General features: G+C 43.3%; 1 protein-coding gene across 1 annotated transcript in view; it reads right to left on the minus strand.

The window, feature by feature from the left end:
- The window catches only part of LOC116508144 (WSC domain-containing protein 1-like), a 60092-nt gene extending 41809 nt beyond the window's left edge, over positions 1–18283 (minus strand). Inside the window, 2 exon segments of the mRNA XM_032216644.1 lie at positions 2457–2571; positions 17857–18283. Of these exon segments, the coding sequence (XP_032072535.1) occupies positions 2457–2571; positions 17857–18283 (542 nt within the window).
- Positions 18284–22935: the final 4652 nt, after the last annotated feature.

Here is a 22935-nt window from a genome sequence, read left to right on the forward strand (position 1 = left end):
TCCACTACCAGTTCAGCCGAACTGGACCGAACCAGTAGCAACCCTCCTCTGTTGCAGGAGTTGGGTATGTCTAGTCTAGGGAAAAGAAGGGCTAGGGGCGACATTATGGCAGTGTTCCAATATTTGAGGGGCTGCCACAAAGAAGAGGGAGTCAAGCTATTCTCCAAAGCACCTGAGGGCAGGACAAGAAGCCGTGGTTGGAAACTAATCAAGGAGAGAAGCAACTTAGAATTAAGGAGAAATTTCCGGACAGTGAGAACATTAACCACTGGAACAACTTGTCTTCAGAAGTTGTGGGTCTTCCATCACTGGAGGCTTTCAAGAAGAGTCAGGAAAGCCACTTATTTGAAATGGGATAGTGTCTCCTGCTTGATCAAGGAGCTGGACTAGAAGACTTCCCAAATCTCTTCCAACTCTGTTATTCTATTAATCTGACTCTGCTGGATCAGCCCAAGGACATCTAGTCCAGCATTGTTTGTCAGACTTGGCTAAATTCGCAACAGACATTGGGGAGGGCTTTGATGGCTCAATCACACATTTTGATGCTGTTGACCCAATGCCACTGTGTAACAGAATATAGAACATAGAATCCTAGGGCGGACGGGACCTTCTCCTCAAGGATACTATCCTAGTCAAATAGTTTTCCAGTCAATATAGTATTTATAGTGTAGTAGTAGTATAGTATATAGTGTCAACCCTGAAGCTGGCCTGACTCGAGCCATCTTGGAGCTTCAGTGCTGCCACACTGGAGCTAAGGGAAAGTGAGGGGGAATAGAGATAGCTGGGTTTGCAGCCAAAACAAAATGCTTTCTCCTGGGAACCAAGGTCATTCTTACATCTGGAGAGTGTGTGTGTATATATGTGTGTGTGTGTGTGAGAGAGAGAGAGAGAGAGAGACAGAGAGAGAGAGAGACAGAAAGAGGAGGAGGAGGGAGAAGTGACTTTACCAGCCAACCAGATAGCAACTTGATTGGACCATGTGACTGACTGTTTGTAGAAGGGGGGGAAAGCTTTTACTTTTAATTAGGTGAAAACAGCAGGAACTTTCAGAGTCGGTTTTCCCCAGAACTGTGTCAATATGATATACCCAATAAAACTATTATGAGGAATCTAACTGCTTTGGAGTTTTTCTTGCTATGGGTATATTACTTGAACCCCGACATATAGTATATTTGGGGATAATCTTGGGGAGAAAGAAGCAAGATCTGCAGACAAATCAAACAAGCAGCTGCTAAGCCCACAGAAGGAGTTGAGGTATGGCAAACGCCTCAGAAGGGAATCCTCTCTAGTTTCTTCAGTTGTAAAGGTGGGATTGAGGGGAGAGATGTACTTTCAAACTTGGATATCAGCCTTCGCAGCAGAGGTGGTATTCAGCCAGTTATAGAGAACCAGTAGTGAAAATTTTGAGTAGTTTGGAGAACTGGCAAATAGGCTGGCCCTGCCCCCGCTGCCTCCCAGCTGATCTTCTTTTATTGCTCTGAACAGGAGAACGGAGCTGGAAAGCAGGCTAGCGGGGTGGGGTGAGAATGGGGCAGTGGTGGGTTTCAAAAATTTTGGGAACCTACTCTGTGGGTATGGCCTCTTTTGTGGGAGTGGCTTGCGGCCCATGTGTTTCCTTCCTTCCTTCCTTCCTTCCTTCCTTCCTTCCTTCCTTCCTTCCTTCCTTCTTCTTCTTTCCTTTCTTTCTCTCTCTCCTTTCCTTTCTCTTTTGTCTTTTTTTTCTTTTTTCTTTCATCTCTCTCTCACTCTTTTTCTTTTTTCTTTATTTCTTCCTTTCTTTCTCTCTCTCTATATCAGTCTGTCTGTCTCTCTCTGTGTGTGTGGGGGGGCAGTGGTGGGTTTCAAAAATTTTTGGAACCTCTTCTGTAGGTGTGGCCTGCTTTCCAAGTCCACTGGTGGAACCTCTTCTAACCGGTTCTACCGAATAGGTGCAAACTGGCAGGAACCCATCTGGAATGGGGATGTTGCAGTAACCTTCCCCCAGGAGTGGGGGAGGGAATGGGGATGTGGCAGTATCCTTCCCCTGCCATGCCCAACAAGCCATGCTCACAGAACCGGTAGTAAAAAAATTTTTGAATGCCATCACTGCTTGTGAGGTAGTCTAAACAACAAGCATATCTATAAATACTACCTCCATCTTTATTGTAAGGCTACATTAATACATTCTTTGCAAGAACGAAAGCAAATCGCTCTCTCCCCTCATCTTTACAGACCAAGAAAGTAAGGAGAGTCCCTCTTGAGGCATTTGCCATGCTACCCATTCCTTCTGTGCGCTCAGCTGCCTCTTATCTGACTGTTCTCCAGACTGTGGCTCTTCCTTTTGTTGTCCAAGGTCATTTTGCATACCTGAGTCAATACATATAAAAAAGGACCAATTCATGTTAGATTGATTTCGCCTTTAGGAGCAACAGCATGTAGGAAAAAATAAAATACATTTTTTTCTTTTATTCTTTTACCTCTCAGCACAGGCTTCTTGGCAATGGGAAATTGTCATTTTTCTCAAGTCATAGAACACGGCTCCTTTCAACGTCCTTTTCCTTGAGTCGTCGCCAAAGCAGCCAATATAAGTGCCTTCAGGATATGAAAATACAATCAACAGTTAGAAAGAATCCTGAGAATCCTGAGAATAGAACTGAATACAACCCCCCTCCCTAAAGGTAAAAAGTTAGGGTTAGCACAGCAATGGCAGGGGGAGCATGGGGGGGAGGTCATGGTGCCACACCCATAATACAATGCACACAACCCCAGCATGTATACGCGCATGACCAGCGCTCCCCTCACATTTTTGGCGTGCTTTTTTCACCCTCCCCAGGCTCCAGGGGCTTTATAGGAGCCTGGGGAGGGTGAAAACATCCACACCACCCACGCACACACACACCCGCCCCGGAGGCCATTTGAAGCCTTCAGGAGTTTCCCTGAAGCCTCTGGAGCGCGAAAAACACCCCTACGGGCAAACTGGAATTTCGGCAACAGACTTCCGGTTTGCTCGTAAGGCCGGTTTTAGCCCAGTTTAGCCTTCAAGGCCTTCCGGAGTCTTCCCTGAAGGCTCGGGGGGGGGGGCGCAAAAAAAGACCCTATGAGCAAACCAGAAGTCACTTCTGGTTTGTTCGTAGGGTTATTTTTTTCCCTCCACAGCCTTCAGGGAAGCCTCCGGAAGGCCCCTGAAGGCTCCGGACAGCTAAAACCGGCTCCATGAGCAAATCAAAAGTACGTTCCCAAACTTCCGGTTTGGCCATAGGGCCAGTTTTCACACTCCAGACAAATGGCACCCCTGACAAATGGCTCCGCGTGCCATCACGGCCCTAGCACATATGTGCTAGTCATTCTTGACTCTAGGGGGTGGTGCTCATCCCTTTCAAAGCTGTAACGGGAGCTCACTCTGTTATGCGGCACTAGGGATTTGAACTGCCGAACTGCTAACCTTTCTGATCGAGAAGCTCAGCATCTTAGCCACTGAGCCACAGCATCCCTTTTAAAGTACACCCTTGCATTCCTCTCCCATAATAGCTGTAGCCTCATGTTCTGCCAGGGAGAACTAATAAAACATGATTAAGAACTAAACGTTATGTAAGAAAATATGTAGCACTTTTATGAGCAGCCCTTGGCTCACCACCATGCATTTAATAACCATTTGAAGTTACAACGGCATTGGGGAAAAGTGACGTATGACCATTTTTCACACTTATGACCATTGCAGCATCCCTGTGGCCACATGATCTCATTTCAGAGGCTTGGCAACTGATTATATATGACAGCTGCCGTGTCCCAGGGTGATGTCATCACCTTTTGTGACCTTCTGACAAGCAAATTCAATGGGGAAGCAAGATTCACTTAACAACCACTGCAGTGATTCACATAACCAATGTGGGAAGAAAAACGTAAACTGGTTCACAACTCGTTGAACAACTATCTCGCTTAGCAACAGAAATGTTGGGTAAATTATGGTCATAATTCAAGAACTACCTAAGCCATGCTATTTTTTTTCTCTTTTGCTGCTTCTTTGTCTTGTGCATCATTTAGCAATGACAAATTTTTTAATTCTCACACATAATATTCATTATTTATTGAATATTAACAGAACTCAAGTACTTGCTCCAAAACTTACTGAGAGTGGAGCTTATCAAGGAAAGAAGCAACTTAGAACTTAGAAACTAAGGAGAAATTTCCTGACAGTAAATTCTCCAACCCTGGAAGTTTTAAGAAGAGATTGGAACAACCATTTGTCTGAAATGGTACATGGTTTCTTGCCTGAGCTGGGGGTTGGACTAGAAGACCTCTAAGGTCCCTTCCAACTCTGTTATTCTACTTTATTCTAAAGTGCCATTGTAACTGAGTGCAGCTCCTAAATGATTTGTTTTAAGTTGAGGACTAACTACTGTATATTTCTTTTTGTTCCCAAACTATGACCATTTACAATCAACTTTCTCACTTCCCCCGTAAAGGTTGATTGGAGTTTATGAAACTTCTCATGCCAGTTGCAAACCATTATTATACATTCCCCAATTCTAGTCTTTAAAGCATACCGATTGGAGAAATGAGCCAAACCAGAAAAAAAAATCAGAGCTAGAAAGCAAAAGTGATATAATTTTTTCTGGCATTATTGAGGCATGTTTCCTGCTTTTCCCTGACTTTGACATCCCTACTTGGAAAATCTTCAAGCAATGCAACATTTATTTAAAACCAATCTTCCCTTCATTCTCCGCACTGCCCCCTCCCTCCTTCTGTAATGCAAAATTAAAATGAAACCATCATATTTGCATCTCCTTGATAAAGCTTCTGAATTCAATCTTGCGAACTGTCAGGCAAATGTAGAGATAGGGGAAAAAAGGCCTACGTGGAGAAATGAAGACTAGCCATTTATCTGATTTCTTGTGAAAGGACATGAAAATGATTTTTAATTATGTACTACCTATGCAAAGCTAAAAGGAATTTTTGGGCTGGTGAAAAAAAAATAATAATAATCACCTTTTGGTAGCGTGTGACAGCAGCCCTGGCCATTGATTAGCTGAAATTTTCTGTAAGGGTTGCCAAACTAAATACTTATGCATTGCAGGTAGTCCTCGACTTACAACGGTTCATTTAGTGACTGTTTGAAGTTACAGCGACACTGGAAAAAAAGTGATTTATAACCAGAAGTGGAATTCAGCTGGTTCAGACCGGTCTGGCCAACTGGATGTAATTTATATCCGGTTCACCGAAACGGTAATTGCAAGAATTGGTAGGCCCCGCCTACCCCATCCCACCCCTCCCAGGAGTCTCCATGTGGCCCATTTTGGATGCCAGGTAAGCGCAGGGCCTTTGTGGAGCCTCTGAGAGGGCAAAAAACGGGCCTCCCGGAAGTTCCGGAAGTTCCAGAAATGGGCCCGTTTCTGGCCTCCAGAGGGGCTCCGGAGTCTGGGAGAGGCCGTTTTCACCCTCCAGGAGGCTCGAGGAAAGCCTCTAGAGCAGTGTTTCTCAACCTTGGCAACTTGAAGATGTCCGGACTTCAACTCCCAGAATTCCCCAGCCAGCAAATGCTGGCTGAGGAATTCTGGGAGTTGAAGTCCGGACATCTTCAAGTTGCCAAGGTTGAGAAACACTGCTCTAGAGCCTGGGGAGAGCAAAAAATGCTCCCCACCATGGTGCAGGATGCCAAGTAGGCCATGCCCACCATAGCCACACCCACCCAGCAACATCCAGCGAACCGGTTGCTAAAAAAATTTCAACCCCACCCCTGCTTATGACTGTTTTTCACCCTTACAGCTATTGCAGCATCCCCATGATCACACAATTAAAATTTAGGCGCTTGGCAACTGATTCATATTATGACGGTTGCAGTGTCCTGGGCTTATGGGATCCCCTTTTGCAGCTTTCTGGCAAGCAAAGTCCATGGTTCGCTTAACAATCATGTTAGTAACAACATTAACAATTGCAGTGATTCTGCAAGAAAGATTGTAAATAGGGCAAAACTCCCTGAAGAAATGTCTCACTTAGCAAGAGAAATTTTGGACTCCGTTGTGGTCATCACTTGAGGACTACCTGAGTTACAGCACTCTATCATATCAACTAGAAAAAGCATCGAACTCATAAATATCTCCTTTTCATTTAAGAATGTATTGTAAAAGCTTTCGAAATGGATTGGTTGATGGTTCGTAAAGTCTCTCGTCTCATGATAGCTAGCTTCCTTCTTGAGTTTCTTAGAAATCTCTTCAACTGTGTGTGTTATCCTACACAAAATCTGACAGCGACACAAATGTGCCCAGCGGTCTCTGAAGCAGAACTAAATATTTATCTGATTGATTTGAATCATGGAAGATAAAGGCAGGCAACGAGTTTTGATGCAAAAAGAAAGCAACGCGCAAAGTGAACATAACCGATAATTATAATAATTTTTTAAAAAGGTACTGAGAATTCACTAGAGAATTTTACTCATGTGTGCATTTGTGGGTGAAAATTATTACTGACAGACCCTCTTTGCCCCCTTTCCATGCACACGTCTTGGTGAACAATTTCATTTCCATGAATGAAGGATTCACGCAATGTAGTTAAAATTATTTCTGCAGCGAGGACACGTTACAGAATTATCCTTCCACTCCCCACCATCCAGGCAGAGCTGAAGAAGCTTCTTGGAGGAGAAGCGAAACATCTTCAAGGAGAAGCAGAGAAAGTCCCAGTTGCCTCTTGAAAAGCACCTTTGGGACAACAATGGCCTGGATGACTGAGAATCTTTGTAGCTAGTGGTGGGATTCAGCCAGCCCGTACCTATCCGGGAGAACCGGTTGTTAACTTTCTAAGCAGTTCGGAGAACCGGTTGTTGGAAGAAATCTTATTTTATTTTTTTCCACTTTGCAGGGCTAATCCTGTAGGAAGGCAGGAAGGAAACATTCTGGTGTTGTTTCTAGCCTAATCTTTCTTGCCCTGCTTACAGAAACTGCCTCTCCAGTTAACCCTTATTACATTGTAGCAGCTAAGGTGAAGCACCCATCGACCTGAGTGACCTTGAGTTGGCCACGCCCACCCAGTCACATGACCACCGACCCCCATCTACTTAGATGGTCTTTAGGGAAGAGAACCGATTATTAAATTATTCTAGTCCAGATATCTTGAAATCGCTAAGTTTTGAAAAACAGTTCTAGGTGCAAGGAGTCTCTGACTTACAACCATTCATTTAACAATGTTTGAAGTTAAAAACGGCACTGAAAACCTGTTCTTGCACTGACGGCTGTTGCAGTGTCCCCATGGTCAGGTGATCAAAATTCAAATGCTTGGCAACTGGCATGCACTTATGCCTGTTGCGGCATCCTGGGGTCACCATTTGCAACCTTCCCATGGGCTTCCCACAAACAAGTCAAGGAGGAAGCAGGATTCACTTAACAACTACATCTCATAGCAATGAAAGTGTCATACCACTTTTGGTTGTAAGTCAAGGATTACCTGTATTTCATATATTCCCAGTCTGAGAACTTTAAAGTAGGGGAAGGATATTTGAAGAAAGATCAATATTTTGTTTTCCTGTTTCATGTTGTTATTTAATTATTTATTTTGCTTCAAAACAACCTGCAAACCTTGCCTGGTTTAACCTACTTTTCTTTTCTTTCTTTAAAAGAGAGCGCAGTGGAAAGAATTGTATATATGAATGGCATACTTAGTCCTGTTTCAAAAAGGCTCTTGAGTTTCAAACTCCTACACACCTTTCCCATTTCCTTGTTATTGTAGAGCTACATAAGCCCGATGTCAACATCCCAACTGTGGATCCCAGACAAATCAAGCTCACTCAAGACCTGCCAATGTCTCAGTGCAAAACTTCGTTGAGTGCATCATTTCGGCCAGAGGTGGGTTTCACATAATCTTACAACCAGTTCTCTGCGTACCGAAAATGTGAATGCGTGCATGGCTTGCACACATGTGGGCAGCTTAGAAAATATGGCTAAATAGGACGGCAGGTTTGCCTGAACTGGTCCGAACCGGCTGAATACCACCACTGATTTTGGCACTATCAAAGGCAAAACCAGCTCTACCAAATTCCCACAGAAACCCACTGTGGCAAAAAATATCCACTTGGTCCAACCCGGCGGGAGGGGGGGGAGGCATTGGAAATAAAATGGGGGGTGATTGGAAAGAGGGTCCATTTATTGATGAAGCAGGGTTTGTGGTTCTGGGCAGCTGACAAAATGGAGTTGAGAGTGGGTGCCAAGGTTGGATACCCCTGTCATAAAGCAACATAGTGTTAACAGATTGCTTATATTACAGGTGTCAAATTTGCAGCAGCACATTGTCAACACATGACATATCATGACATTTTCTCCCTCCGCAGAGCTGGGGAGGGCATGGCCTGCATGCGATGTATCCATCCCGTGGGCCACCTGTTTTGACACCCCTGGCTTATATCTTCCTCAAAGTCAGTTCTGTGTTCCTTTATAGCAGGGGTGTCAAACTTGTGGCCTGCGGGCCGGAAGTGTTATGTGCTGGCCATGCCCGGTTTAGTGAAGGGGAAAAAAGTTGTGATACATCATGTGACAATGTTGTGATGACACGAGTTGACACCCCTGTTTACAGGGAACAAAAGCAAGAAATTCAAGATGGCAGTTTTGAATAATTACAGCTGCCATCCTGACTTTTTCTGACATATACCACGTCCAGAGGTGGGTTCCTACTAGTTTGCACCTATTCGGTAGAACCGGTTCGTCAAATTTACGGGCCACACTTACAGAAGAGGTTCCAAAATTTTTTGAAACCCACCACTGGTCCTTGGATATGATTATTCTACACTTTCATGCTCATATTTATAAAACTCAGTGCCTCTGTGAAAGGTAAGGATGACTACTGCGTTTGTGGTGCAATCAGAACATTGCGTGTGTTGAAGTTGTTTTAACGCAAACCAAAGATGCCTTTTAAAAAACAAGTTTACATCATATTCTTATGCGTGCCAGTGCTGTGTGTGAGGTAATTTAAGGTGGTTCTGACAAGTGTCATCGGCATCTTCATATCCGGTCATGTGGGCGGCAAGCCACTCCCATCCGGTCACATGGGTGGCAAGCCACTCCCACAAAGGAGGCCACACCCACAGAGTAGGTTCGAACAATTTTTGAAACCCATCACTGACCACATCCATAAACACTTCTATACACAAGCTTTTTAGACTTAAATGGAGGCTTTGCGTTCTTCTGTTCCCACCCCCTGCATTCTTTCCCATCTCATCTTCAGTCTCTGAACGAAAGCTTTTCACAGATGGATCCAAAATAAATCATTCAATCTTCAGCGCTTTTTTTTTTTTTTTGCTAAAAATAAACAATAGAATCTACACCACTCTCCCTTTGAAAAAAAAAAGTGGAAAAAAAAGAGTAAAGAAGAAGATAAATCAGCGAAGTAGGAGGGAAAGCTAGAACTCTTGAATTAAGATGTTGAGACAAGGTGAATGGTATGTTTCTTCTAAAGAGGTGAACATTGGCACTTTCCAAACATGCAATTAGGAAGTTCGCAAGCTGTGAACAGGCACCCACAATAAGCCGCTAAGAAGGTAGGAGGTTCTCTCTCTGAGCTCCATTTCACAGGTTTGGAGAGGTGTTTTTTTTTTTTATCGTTTGCAGCTGCATATTCAAAGCCATCTGGGCTTCCTCAGTTGTCGTTGTTGCATTGCGAGGTAGATAGAATATTGTGGTTTAACCTCTTTTCCTCCTGCTGTCAACTCTGAAGCGAACCTGGCTGAAGCCATCTTATGCTGTCTCATAGTTGCCACGAACTCTGAGAGGGGGAAGGGAGGGGGAAGTAGATAGACTGGTTAACAGTCAAAACAAAAAAATTTCTTGTAGGAACCAAGGTCATCCCAGCCTCTCAGCTACTTACAATGTAACCGGTGACATTTGGGGAGGGAACTATTTGTTCTTTAAATTAGTCTAAAACTGCAGGAATTTTTGGAGTTCGTTTTCAGTAGCTGTGTCGATATGATGTATCTAATAAACATGTTCTTTGAGGAATCTACCTGCCTCGGAGTTCTGCTTTTGGCAGATGCATTACTCAGAATACTGATACCTGCTTTAAGGGTTTTTAATTAAGATGACAGTTACTTCTTGACATATGACCAAAATTGACCCCAAAATTTCTGTTGCTAAGCAAGACAGTTGTTAAGTGGGTTTTGCCCCATTTTGAGACCTTCTTGCCACAGTTATTAAGTGAATCACTGCATTGTTCAGTTAGTAACACAAATGCGGTATTGTAGGCGAATTCTGTCAATTGTTAGCAGTTCGATCCTGACCAGCTCAAAGTTGACTCAGCCTTCCATCCTTCCGAGCTCGGTAAAAGGAGGACCCAGATTATTGGGGGCAATATGCTGATTCTGTAAATGGCTTGGGCAATCATTCATTTAGTGACCATTCAAAATTACAACATCACTCAAAAAATGACTTGTGACCATTTTCACACATATGACTGTTATAGAACCCCCATGGTCATGTGATCAAAATTTGGACTGTACCGCCACTCCCTAAGCATCATTTCTCTCCCTGAGCAGCTCTCAATGTACGGTCTCCAACTCACAACATGGTGTCTGGGGAATTCTGGGAGTTGAAGACTACACATTTTCAAATTGACACAGTTGAAAGATGCTGCCCTATGGTACAAAGGATAGGAAGAGAGAAGACGAGGGGCAAATATGCAAGAATCTGTTACTACAGACTATCACAATAAAATATAGTTGTAGTCATCATGTGGAATCAACTTCCTGGTCTACCACTGGTTGACCAGTTACTAACCATCATTTAACCTCATGGAGGTATTGTGAAGGTAAAAGGACAGATGGTGAATTGTGAGCCACTCAGAGGAAATGTGAACATAAATTAAATGCTTTGCTCATTTTGGCCTGTTGTGCCTTAAAATGGCTTCTACTGTATTGCCGTAAAATGGCTTCTACTGTACAGCACGGTGGAGTTGCCATGGTACCGGCTTCACAGTACTCCACAAGGGAGCTCCCTCTGGTAAGGGGGAAAATCCAACATTAGAAATTACATTTGGTCCAGACATTTCCCCCCTATAAATAAATACATGGACAATGACAGGTTATCAACTAGTATTAATTTAAATTTTGATTTGACTTTTTGCTGATTTCTTGACAATGTTTCTTTAATATTTTCTACGTCATGCTATTGTAAACTGCCTGGTGCACTTTAATAAGCAGAAAGGTGGGAAATAACAACAACAACAACAACAAATTGAAGATAAACAGCAAGAAAAAAATCACAAAATACCGGGACTTGCAAATAGTGGTTGACGACTGTGGAAAAAGAAATCATGTGTTGTCCCAATTGTAATTGGAGCCCTTGGAGCAATACCTAAAGAGCTACCTCACTATTTGAAAATTCTAAATTTACCTGACTTACCTGTACTAAAAAAGGTCAATGAGGCTGTGCAAACCATTCAAACCACTACATTAGCTGAAACAAACCAGCTGATGTACGCAGCAGCCTTCATGACCACCAAAGAATTGGATTTGAAAATACAAAAGAACCAATGGGGCAAGAAGAGGAAGCCTAAGTGGAAAATTCGGTTGGAATTGAAGATCAAAAAATTTCGTGGAGACTTGAGCAACTTGAAGAACCTAAGGCAAGGTCAGCTAAAGCAGGTCAAAAGCAGCCTGGAAGTAAGATATGATTTGGAGAATAAGGAGATTGCGGTAGTAATTGAAGAGCTGAAGCAGAGGGTTGTTGCCGTTGCTGAAAAGATTAAAAGGTATGAAAACCGAGTAACTCAGTTCAAGGAAAACTCACAGTTCAGAGCAAATCAGCACCAGTTTTATAAAAGCTTAGAAAGTGGAGATGGAGTAACAACAAATGAAAAGCCTGATAAAGAGAAAGCTCTGAAATTCTGGAAGAATTTGTGGGAAAACAACAAGAACGACAACAGAAATGCAAAATGGATCAAACAGATTGAGGATTCTATTAAAGTGCATAAAATGGAAGATGTGAAAATAACAAAAGAAATGGTACAAAGAAAGTCAAGAAAAGTGAAGAACTGGAGTGCACCTGGACCAGATGAGTTACATGGCTTCTGGTTAAAGGCACTTACAAGTGTGCACAAAAGATTGGCAGCCCAAATGAACCAGATCTTAAAAACACCTGAAAATGATGAATGGATGACAACTGAAGGACATTTTTGATCCAAAATGATAAAAAAAAGGAAAGGATCCTGGAAACTATAGGCCAATCACCTGTTTGCCAACAACATACAAGTTCCTTACTGGTATCATTGCAAACCAAATTTATGGATACTTGGAAAGAAATAACTTGCTTCCTGTAGAACAGAAAGGATGCTGCAAAAATTCAAGAGGAACAAAGGACCAACTGCTAATTGACAAGCTAATCCTAAATAATTCAAAGAAAAGACAAAACAACCTGTTCATGGCTTTGATTCAGTTCCCATAGCTGGATCAAGAAATGCCTGAAAATCTTTGGCATCAGCAGCAACATACAAAAATTCATGGAAACTTCAATGAACCTCTAGAAAACGAAGCTTATAGCTAATGAAGAAGAACTGGGTGAAGTTGAAATTAAACAAGGCATTTTCCAGGGCGATTCCCCTTTCACCTCTACATTTATACTCTCAATGCTACCACTGACAATCGTTTTGAAGAAGATGGACTGTGGATACGAACTTGCAAAGAAAGGACTGAAAATTTCACACTTGGTGTACATGGATGATTTGAAGCTGTTTTGTAAAACAAAAGCTGAACTGAATTTATTATAGCAGTTATAGCAATAGCAGTTAGACTTATATACCGCTTCATAGGGCTTTCAGCCCTCTCTAAGCGGTTTACAGAGTCAGCATATCGCCCCCAACAATCTGGGTCCTCATTTTACCCACCTCGGAAGAATGGAAGGCTGAGTGAACCCTGAGCCAGTGAGATTTGAACAGCCGAACTGCAGCTAACAGTCAGCTGAAGTAGCCTGCAGTGCTGCATTCTAACCACTGCGCCACCTCGGCTATTAATTGAAAGCACAAAAGAATTTAGCCAAGACATTGGTATGCAGTTTGGAATTGACAAATGTACAACAATGGCAACCAAAGCAGGCAAGATCATAGAAGATGATGGAATAGAACTTGAGAATGAAGAAATAATAAAGGCAGTAAAACCAGAAAAAGGCTAGTACTTAGGGAATTTAGAGGCCTCTGACTTAATGCATAATAAAGTCAAGGAATTAACTTCATCCAAGTACATTCGACGAATTTGCAAGATATTAAAGTCCAAATTGAATGGAGGAAACATCATAAAAGCCATAAATACCTGGGCTATACCTGTGATTCGATACTCTGCAGGAATAATTGACTGGACCCAGATGGAGTTGGACAATTTGGACAGAAAAACAAGGAAGCTTATGACAATGAATCATGCTTTGCACCCTAAAAGTGATGTTGACCGATTATATCTACCAAGAGCAGAGGGTGGTCGAGGACTCCTACAAGTAAAACAGACTGCAGAAGAAGAAAAACACAGCTTGAATGATTACATCCAGAAAAGTGAAGAACCAATGATTAAGGAAGTAAATAAAGGAGGCCTTTTAAAGACAACTAAGTCAAAAGCTGAATATAAGAAAGAAGTAATTAAGAAGCGAGCTGAAAATTGGAAAAACAAAGCTATGCATAGCCAATACTTGAAAAGTATTGAAGGCAGAACTGACCAAAAGCTAACTTTATCAGACTTGAACATTCTGATTCTACAAAAAAACCACCCTACTTGGAATAGCTTATATCTTTCGACGTTACCTAAGCAATAGCAATAGCAGTTAGACTTATATACCGCTTCATAGGGCTTTCAGCCCTCTCTAAGCAGTTTACAGAGTCAGCATATGTTGCTATCCTATTTCTCTGAGAATGTCTTTCTTTGGAAAAGATTAGTAAGTGGCCCAAATATTTAAGAGTTACTAATAACATTTACTTGGTCATCCATTTAATTTAGTGGCATTTATTTCTAAGAATCACCATAGTCTGATAAGAGTAAGCACTGTAATAATTATTCTTTCAGCAATATTTGTTCACAAGCCTCCTTCTATAGGAAATGGTTTAGACAGCACATCTAGCCGCACAGGACGGATGTAGCCGACCACAAATTGTTCTTGATACCTGTAGAATTTGCTTGTTTTGTACTTGCTTGAAAACAGCTAAACTAGGGCACACACGTGAAACTTAGGAAGCGCGCAGTTATCAATTCTATTATTGGTCCAGATGCATAATTTGTAACCAATGACATTTGCAATGTTTGAAAACCTAATTTGCGTATGAAAGTTTATATATTCAGCTTTGCTACATAATAAAGTTGTCATTCACCCAGAGAGATCGTGCCCTCAAGTTCTTTCTAGGATTAGCTTCGTGGGTGACCCCACGTGATATTGTTGTGCCCAGGTGCCGCCCTGGAGAAGCCGTTTCCTCCAGGGACGGACTGTGGTGAACAACAAGTGGTGACCCCGACGTGATTTTTTCCGCCGGACCGACGCAGCCTCACCGCTGCGTGCCTGAGACCCCATCGCTTACCCGCGCACTCGTCGTCGTTCGTGGAAACGACTGATCTTTCGTAAGTATGGGCGCGGATCTGTCCAAGGAGCAGGGAACTCAGAACTTGGCCAGATTCTCAGAGCTTCTAAAAGTCAATTAACAAAGAAATTTGTCTTTCCTACCAAATCTGAATTACGCCAACTGTTAATGCACATTTGGCAAAACTGCCCCTCCTATCCTCACCATGGCTCCCTTAAACCTGGACCATGGGTGAAAATAGGCACATATCTCCATCAGGAACCTCGTGCTCCTACTCCGATGCTCCTGACTTGGAAGGTCATACTTGCTGCTCTTAGACTCCATTATTCTGACCCTTCTCCTGTTTTTCCCATAGAACCCCCTGATCTTACTCCCCCACCTCCTTATTTAGATCGCCCTTCAAGTTTTGTCCCGTCTGTCTCCTCTCCCTCTGTTTCCCCCCCTCCCTCTCCTTCTGTTTCTGACATTTCGCTCACATTACCTCCCCCTCCTTCTTCTGATCCTGCCGGCGTTTATTTTGCTTCCTCTCTCTCTCTCCCTACTATGGCTGGCAGTACTGTGGCCCGTGGCTTGGCTTCTGCCCGAGCCGATCCTTCTCTTACCCCAGACTTCTTTGTGTGAGTCTTATCTCTCTTCTTCTGTTGATTCACAACTTTTGTCTCTGTTTCTCACTTTACAAGGTCTTGTCTCCTCTCGCTGTTATTTTTTCCATGTCTCCCATATCTGAAGTCAGCCCTTCCCTGGGCCTCTCCAGGAGGGCAATGATGTTGCTGACGCTGCGGCATCAGCCCCCCCACCCCATGTCAATGTTTGTTCTGCTATCACACCTTGGGATAGCCACTCTTACTTTCACCAGAATAAAAAAGCGCTCATAAAACCATTTGGCATTACTGCAAATGAGGCATCAGCAATTATTCAACTATGCCCCACCTGTAGCCAGCAGGCAAACCCTCTCCCTATGGGAGTTAATCCCTGAGGGACAGAGTGTTGCCAAATTTGGCAAATGCATGTTATACATGTTCAGGCTACATTATGGCATCCCCCCCAAAGGGGTGAAGCCACCAAACATGTTATTAATCATTCGATTCGGACCTTTGCATCGCTGGGACGCCCAAAAGAGAAATTTGGCATTCCTTATAACAGCCAGGGTCAGGCGTTGGCTGAGCGCGCCAACCAGATATTAAAACATGCCCTGGACAGATATATTGGCAATAGGGGAAAATGCCCCCTGGCCTCCCAGCAGTGCAACACACCGGCAGTCCACCATCCTCGGCAGCGACTCGTCATTTTGCAGCTCCACCTACTGCAGACACCTCCCGTCCACCTGTCTACTATCGCTGCTTGCCTGACTTGACGTGGTGAGGACCTGCTGACCTGCTGACCTGGGAAAGGAACTACGCTGCAATCCAATTAAAAGACAAAGTTCTTTGGATCCCAGGATGGCACGTAAGACCATATTTGCCAAAACCACCTATACAACCACCTACACAAACACAGAAGCAGCCTGACCATGACCAACCAACAGGAACCACAGCTTGAGGCTGTCTCTGTCTCTGACCTGGAACACAGAGCAGAGCACCCTCCACCCTCCACTCCCCCGACCGGCTGCCCTGTCTTTCGCCGCAGATCCCCCTACTATGTGTTTGGTTGAATGCTACCTGTTGTCATTATTTGAACCAGTCTGGACAAATTGAAACCAGTGTGGAAAAATTACATGATACCGTTCAAACAGTTGGACAAACATACAAAGCCTTGGACTCCTGGTGGGATTGGATGACCTCTTGGTTACCTAATTTTAGCTGGTTGGGAAATACTGCCAAGACCGTTATAACCCTTGTTGCTTTGCTGATACTGTTGTGTTGCTGTATTCAATGTGCACCCTCTTTATTAACTATGTGTAAGAATATACTCTCTAGCTTGGCTCCACAGAAGAACATTCACATTGTCAACCACATGGAGTTACATGAACAGTCAACCCCTTCATGGGGAAAGCTCCCTTCCGCATGCCCAGCAATGAAGAGGGAGACGCTGCCTTTTAACAAAAACAGTGTTGGAATTCATTCCGGGTGTGTGTGTGCAGGGCAGTTTCTGCTGTCTGAAACACACATACACAGGGATGCAAAAACATCGCACCAGAAGCATCCTTCCGGCCTAAACGGCCAGGACTCATTATGCAGCCTCATGTAACATGAATTATATGAGCCAGCAACTCCCACACATGCCCTTCTCTCCCCTATGCTGTGCTGTAACTGTCTATTCCCCCTTTGCCATGATGTGATTTTTTATTGGTTTATGTGTAGAATGCTGTGATTAGCCCTGGTAGATGAAGAGGAAGAGTCTCTTTGACAAAAAGATAATAAAAAGAAAAGGAGGAGATGTTGCTATCCTATTTCTCTGAGAATGTCTTTCTTTGGAAAAGATTAGTAAGTGGCCCAAATATTTAAGAGTTACTAATAACATTTACTTGGTCATCCATTTAATTTAGTGGCATTTATTTCTAAGAATCACCATAGTCTGATAAGAGTAAGCACTGTAATAATTATTCTTTCAGCAATATTTGTTCACAAGCCTCCTTCTATAGGAAATGGTTTAGACAGCACATCTAGCCGCACAGGACGGATGTAGCCGACCACAAATTGTTCTTGATACCTGTAGAATTTGCTTGTTTTGTACTTGCTTGAAAACAGCTAAACTAGGGCACACACGTGAAACTTAGGAAGCGCGCAGTTATCAATTCTATTATTGGTCCAGATGCATAATTTGTAACCAATGACATTTGCAATGTTTGAAAACCTAATTTGCGTATGAAAGTTTATATATTCAGCTTTGCTACATAATAAAGTTGTCATTCACCCAGAGAGATCGTGCCCTCAAGTTCTTTCTAGGATTAGCTTCGTGGGTGACCCCACGTGATATTGTTGTGCCCAGGTGCCGCCCTGGAGAAGCCGTTTCCTCCAGGGACGGACTGTGGTGAACAACAAGCATATCGCCCCCACAGTCTGGGTCCTCATTTTACCCACCTCGGAAGGATGGAAGGCTGAGTCAACCTTGAGCCGGTGAGATTAGAACCGCTGAACTGCAGATAACAGTCAGCTGAAGTGGCCTGCAGTACTGCACCCTAACCACTGCGCCACCCCGGCTCTTAACAGTTCCTAGGTCCTTTGTTAGGACTCGAGCTGTTGAACTACCAACCAGCCCCAAAGGCTGTGAATCTCACCAAAGATTATCATCATCATCATCATCATCATCATCATCATCATCATCATCATCATCATATCATCATCCCACAGAAGATATTTCAATGTATCTATGTCTCCTTTCTGAAATGCTTCTGCAAAATCTAGCATAAATCAGATTTACCTTTGTTTTTGGAGGTGTGCTTCAGTGTTTTTGTTCCAGAAGCCAGAACAGGTTCTTGGTCATTTACAAATCGGAGAAACCAACGTCTCCGTAACTGTCTCAATTCAGAGTTTCTGGAGATCAACCACCGTGGTCCATCTTTCTGGTCCGGGTTGGACCCATACACTGTGTGCATGTTGACAAGAAGCTTAGAAGTCAGGTGAGGCATCTGAACTGGTCTGCTCTCTGCCTTTGCATCCCCCGGCAAAGTCTCCGCAACTGGTAGGCCTTGATTCCTGGAGAAGCCCCTGGAGCCTTGCTGGAGGACCAAGCGAGATCGCTGTAGGAGGAGAAGGCTACCTGCCATCAGATAAGCGGCTGTGAGGAAAAAGAGCAGAAACTGGGTCCTCCGAAGAAACTTTTGTGGTCTGAAAAAGGATCTGGCCATACCCTTCCCAGGAAACTGAGCTGTTTACGCCTTTAGAACAGCTTTGAAGCCCCACCTTGGCTTCCCGCTAGGCCCTCCCATGGGTTCATCGGATCATCTTAGATCTTTCCCCATCTCCAATATGCTTCCTTCTGCAGTCAGGCTGGTCGCCATCGTTCTCTGCACTAAGGAGGTTTCAGAAGGCCAGAAACATCCAGTCAACCATTCACAAGCATCTTTCTCGATCACGGCCCATCACACTTCGGAGACTCCGCTCCTCAAATCTGCAAGAAGAAAGCACAATCTGTTCAGTTCCGGTTTACCAATTTGTTCCTCCTTAATCCGTTCCATTCCTCTTTAGCTGAAACCTAATCTGTAATTTACCACAGTCTGTTTCTATCACAGTCTGTGAAACAATAATCCTTTGAAAAATGCTGGATGAGACACCGGGTGGGAGAGAAACAAAGCAGAGACTTTCAGCTGGTTGTAGCAACTCCTTTCCCTTCTGCTTTCTCGGAATTTCACCAAAATTCACACTGAGAAAGTTTGGGATGATAAGAAATGTATTCTTTTGGCAACTACGAACTCAGAAAGCTCAGACTGCCCAAGGAGCTGCTGATACATATCTACAGAGGAATTATTGAGTCTGTCTGAATTATTGAGTTGCACTTCTGTAACTGTTCGGTTTGGCACAGCAATCAAACAGGACAGGTAGAGACTCCGACAGATAGTTAGGATTGCAGGAAAAACAATTGCAACCAACCTGCCTTCCACTTAGGACCTGCATATTGCATGTCTCAGAAAGGGGGCTGTGAAAATATCTACAGACCTCTCACATCCTGTTTCAATTCCTCTCCTCGGGACTCCACTATAAAGCATTGTATACCAAAACAACACAGGTTCTTTCCCTTGTGCCATCACTCTGTTGAATATCTAATTACCATATTTTTCAGAGTATAAAACACACTTCCCTTGCCTATTCTTTTCTCTTCTCTTTTCTACTCTACTCTTCTGTTCTATTCAATTCTACTCTACTCTACTCTGCTCTCTATTCTGTTCTGTTGTTCTAGTCTAGTCAAGTCAAGTCTAGTGTATTCTATGTTCTGTTCTTTCTGTTCTGTTCTGTTCTACTCTACTCTATCTGCTCTCATTCTGTTCTGTTCTATTCTATTCTATTCTATTCTATTCTATGTTCTGTTCTATTCTATTCTAGTCTATTCTATGTTCTGTTCTGTTCTATTTATTTATTTATTTTATTTATTTATTTGTCTTGCATGCTGCCCACTCCCGGAGGACTCCAGGTGGCTCACAAAAGACAAGGGAAAGGGGAAAATGAGACAAAGACAACATATTAAAATAAAACCAACATTCACAATTTCCGTGGAGGTAGATGCTTCTCAGCCCCCCCCCCCCCCCAGCCTGCTGGAACAGCCAGGACTTGGTGGCTTTGCGGAAGGCCGGGAGGGTAGTAAGGGTCCGGATCTCAACAGGGAGCTCGTTCCAGAGGGCTGGAGCTGCAACAGAGAAGGCTCTCCCCCAGGGAGTCGCCAGCCGACATTGGCTGGCAGATGGAATCCAGAGGAGACCTAACCTGTGCGATCTAATTGGTCTGAGAGAGGTGATCGGCAGGAGGCGGTCTCTCAGGTACCCAGGTCCGATGCCATGTAGGGCTTTATAGGTAGTGACCAGCACCTTGAAGCGGATTCGGAGACTAATAGGTAGCCAGTGCAGCTCGCGGAGGATAGGTGTAACGTGGGTATACCTTGGTACCTATTCTATTCTATGTTCTGTTTTACTCTACTCTACTCTACTCTACTCAACTCTACTCTAAATATTCTATTCTGTTCTATGATGCTTTGATTTTGGTGCATAAAATGGAACCATGGAAAAATGGATTCATACCCTGTTTTAAAACTGGCTACGTAACCTACTTTCAACCAAAATATCCTTGGAATTTGGGTGGGCCAGCCAAGAAAAAGTTAAAACTTAATTTAAATTAAAGCCTAATTAAAACTTAGCAAAAATTAATTGAATAGAGTTGAAAGGATTGTTCCCCATGTACTTAACAATTATCCCCTTCTGGAATATTAAAATTACATCACTGCCAGTTGTTTCAGGAGCTCTGAACTGCAACCAAGTCTCAGATGAGGCTGTTGCCTGTGTGTTCTTCTTTTAAAACAAAGCAGTTCATTTGCATTCCAGGATTCATAAATCAGAATATAGTTATCCATATTTCACATTCCTCCACGTTTTTCATTTCACTTTTTTTCTGGAAGACAATGTGCACAAGCATCTATATTTTAGGCAAATATTGATAAAAAGGAGTACTTTAGGGGAAATGCAAATTTTCAAGAATAAATCTATGTTTAGAGAGTAAATGCAGATGTTCATACTATCTGAGCTGCTGAAACAGTTCTACAGAGGAATTATTGAGTCTGTCATCTGCATCTCTATATCTGTCTGGTTTGGTTCTGCAACCCAACAAGACAGACACAGACTTCAGAGGATAATCAGAACTGCAGAAAAAAACAATTACTGCCAACCTCCCTTCCATTGAGGACCCGTACGCTGCATGAGTCAAAAAGAGGGCTGGGAAAATATCTACAGACCCTTCCCATCCTGGACATAAATTGTTTCAATTCCCACCCTCAAAGCAACGCTATAGGGCACTGCACACCAAGACAACTAGACACAAGAACAGTTTTTTTCCAAACGCCATCACTCTGCTAAACAAATAATTCCCTCACCACTGTCAAACTATTCACTAAGGCTGCATTACTATTAATAGTCTTCTCATTGTTCCTATCACCCATCTCCTCCCACTTATGACTGCAGGACTGTAACTTTGTTCTTTGTATCCTCACGATTTATATTGCTATTGATTGTTTCCTGGTTGTTTATTTGGGTTCCACCACAAAACCGCGGAGGACAAAATCGCGCTCGACGAAAGCGCGCATTTGACGTCATCACAGCGCGACGAAAACATCGCACTGTGATCGAAAAATGTAAAAACAAAGTGAAAACCTTACCCTAACCCCCCCAAACCTAACCCTAAACCTAACCCTTAACCTAACCCTAAATCTAACCCTAAACGTAACACTTAACCTAACGCTAAACCTAACGCTAACCCTTAACCTAACGCTAAACGTAACCCTAACGCTCTAAACCTAAGTTAATGATAATTGAATCCATATAATTTTCTTGGAAATAACACAGGCTTACCATTGCCTTTCTCTAGGCGGTTTTTCAAATTCCCGGACTAACCTATGGGGATTTTCGGATGGGCACTCAGCCAATGGCAAACTAAGTCCAATTCTGCATAGCTTCCTAAATAAACAAAAAAATGACCATAATCCCCACCAAAGGCACTTTTTCCCCTCTAAGGGAATTTTCCTATGGTCTTGATTTTCAAGAATATAGTTTCTAAGTGTTTACATCAGCTCCAATGATCAAATAAACTACCAAAATCAATGTCTATGGAGATTCTCAGTCATCCAACTGGACTTTCTGCTTTTTCTTTGAAGATGTTTTGCTTCTCATCCAAGAAGCTTCTTCAGCTCTGAAGAAGCTTCTTGGATAAGAAGTGAAATGTCTTCAAAGAAAAAGCAGAAAGTCCACATATCTCTTGAAAAAGCACCTTTGGGATATCCAAAATCAAATAGACTACCAAACGTTTGAGTGGCTTGTGTTTAAAATAGAAAGACTTGTCCAGAGATATTCCATACAATACGTGTAATCCTTGATTTCTAACCACAATTAGGATCGGAACTTCTGTCATTAAGTGAGGTGATTGTGAAGTGAGTCATGGCTGATTTAATGACTTTTTTGTCATAGTTGTTAAGGGAATCAGCATGGCTGTTAAGTGAATCCGACAGTTGTTAAGAGAATCTGGGCTCCCCATCAATGTTCCCTCTAATTTTTTTTCAGTGTGAGCAGAAAAGTATAGTGTTTTTTGAGCGGCACATTTTCATGCCTGAGCACCTGAATTTTTTTCACAAACGTCACCCAAGACAACAACAAAATCAGTATTATTTGAAACTCAAAGTTATGTTTATTCAACATACCCGCTTAATTAAGTGTTATATAATATCAGTATCACTTAACAACATTTCTGCTTAGCAACCAAAATGTTGGCTCAGAAACTCTGGCATTTTAAGCATGCAAGTCTTAAAGCTGTCAGGTTACAAGACCCTTGCACCCCTAATCCTTTAGAAAAAAAAACTCCAGGGGTGTTCAAACCTGACAGCTTTAAGACTTGTGGACTTCAACTCCCAGAATTCCTCCCCCAGTCATGTTGCTCTTTTGCCTCGGCACCGCTCTGGCTACCTCCATCCAGACCTGGCAGCTGCGGCGATGTCATCTGCCTGGATCTGCTCCATCTTCAGTTTTTTCACCAGGGGCAGGGTCACTGCTGAAGATGCCGATGAGCCCCCGCTGCCACCAGAATAACTGCTGCCTCCTCCTCCTCCAACAGCACCACTGCATTTGTTGCCCGGCGCTGCAGCTGAGGTGAAGCCGCCAAAGCTCCAGCTGGAGCCCCTGCCCATGGCAGCGGCGCCTCCCCCTCCACTCGGAGCACCTGAGCTGGGCACTGTGTTACCCCTGCCGCCGCCTCCTCCTCCACCATTCTTTTGAGAAGCCATGAGGCCTTTTTTTCCTGCTCCGCCCCCTCC

Source organism: Thamnophis elegans, chromosome 4 (genome assembly GCF_009769535.1).
Source record: "Thamnophis elegans isolate rThaEle1 chromosome 4, rThaEle1.pri, whole genome shotgun sequence".
NCBI classification, from domain to species: domain Eukaryota; kingdom Metazoa; phylum Chordata; class Lepidosauria; order Squamata; family Colubridae; genus Thamnophis; species Thamnophis elegans.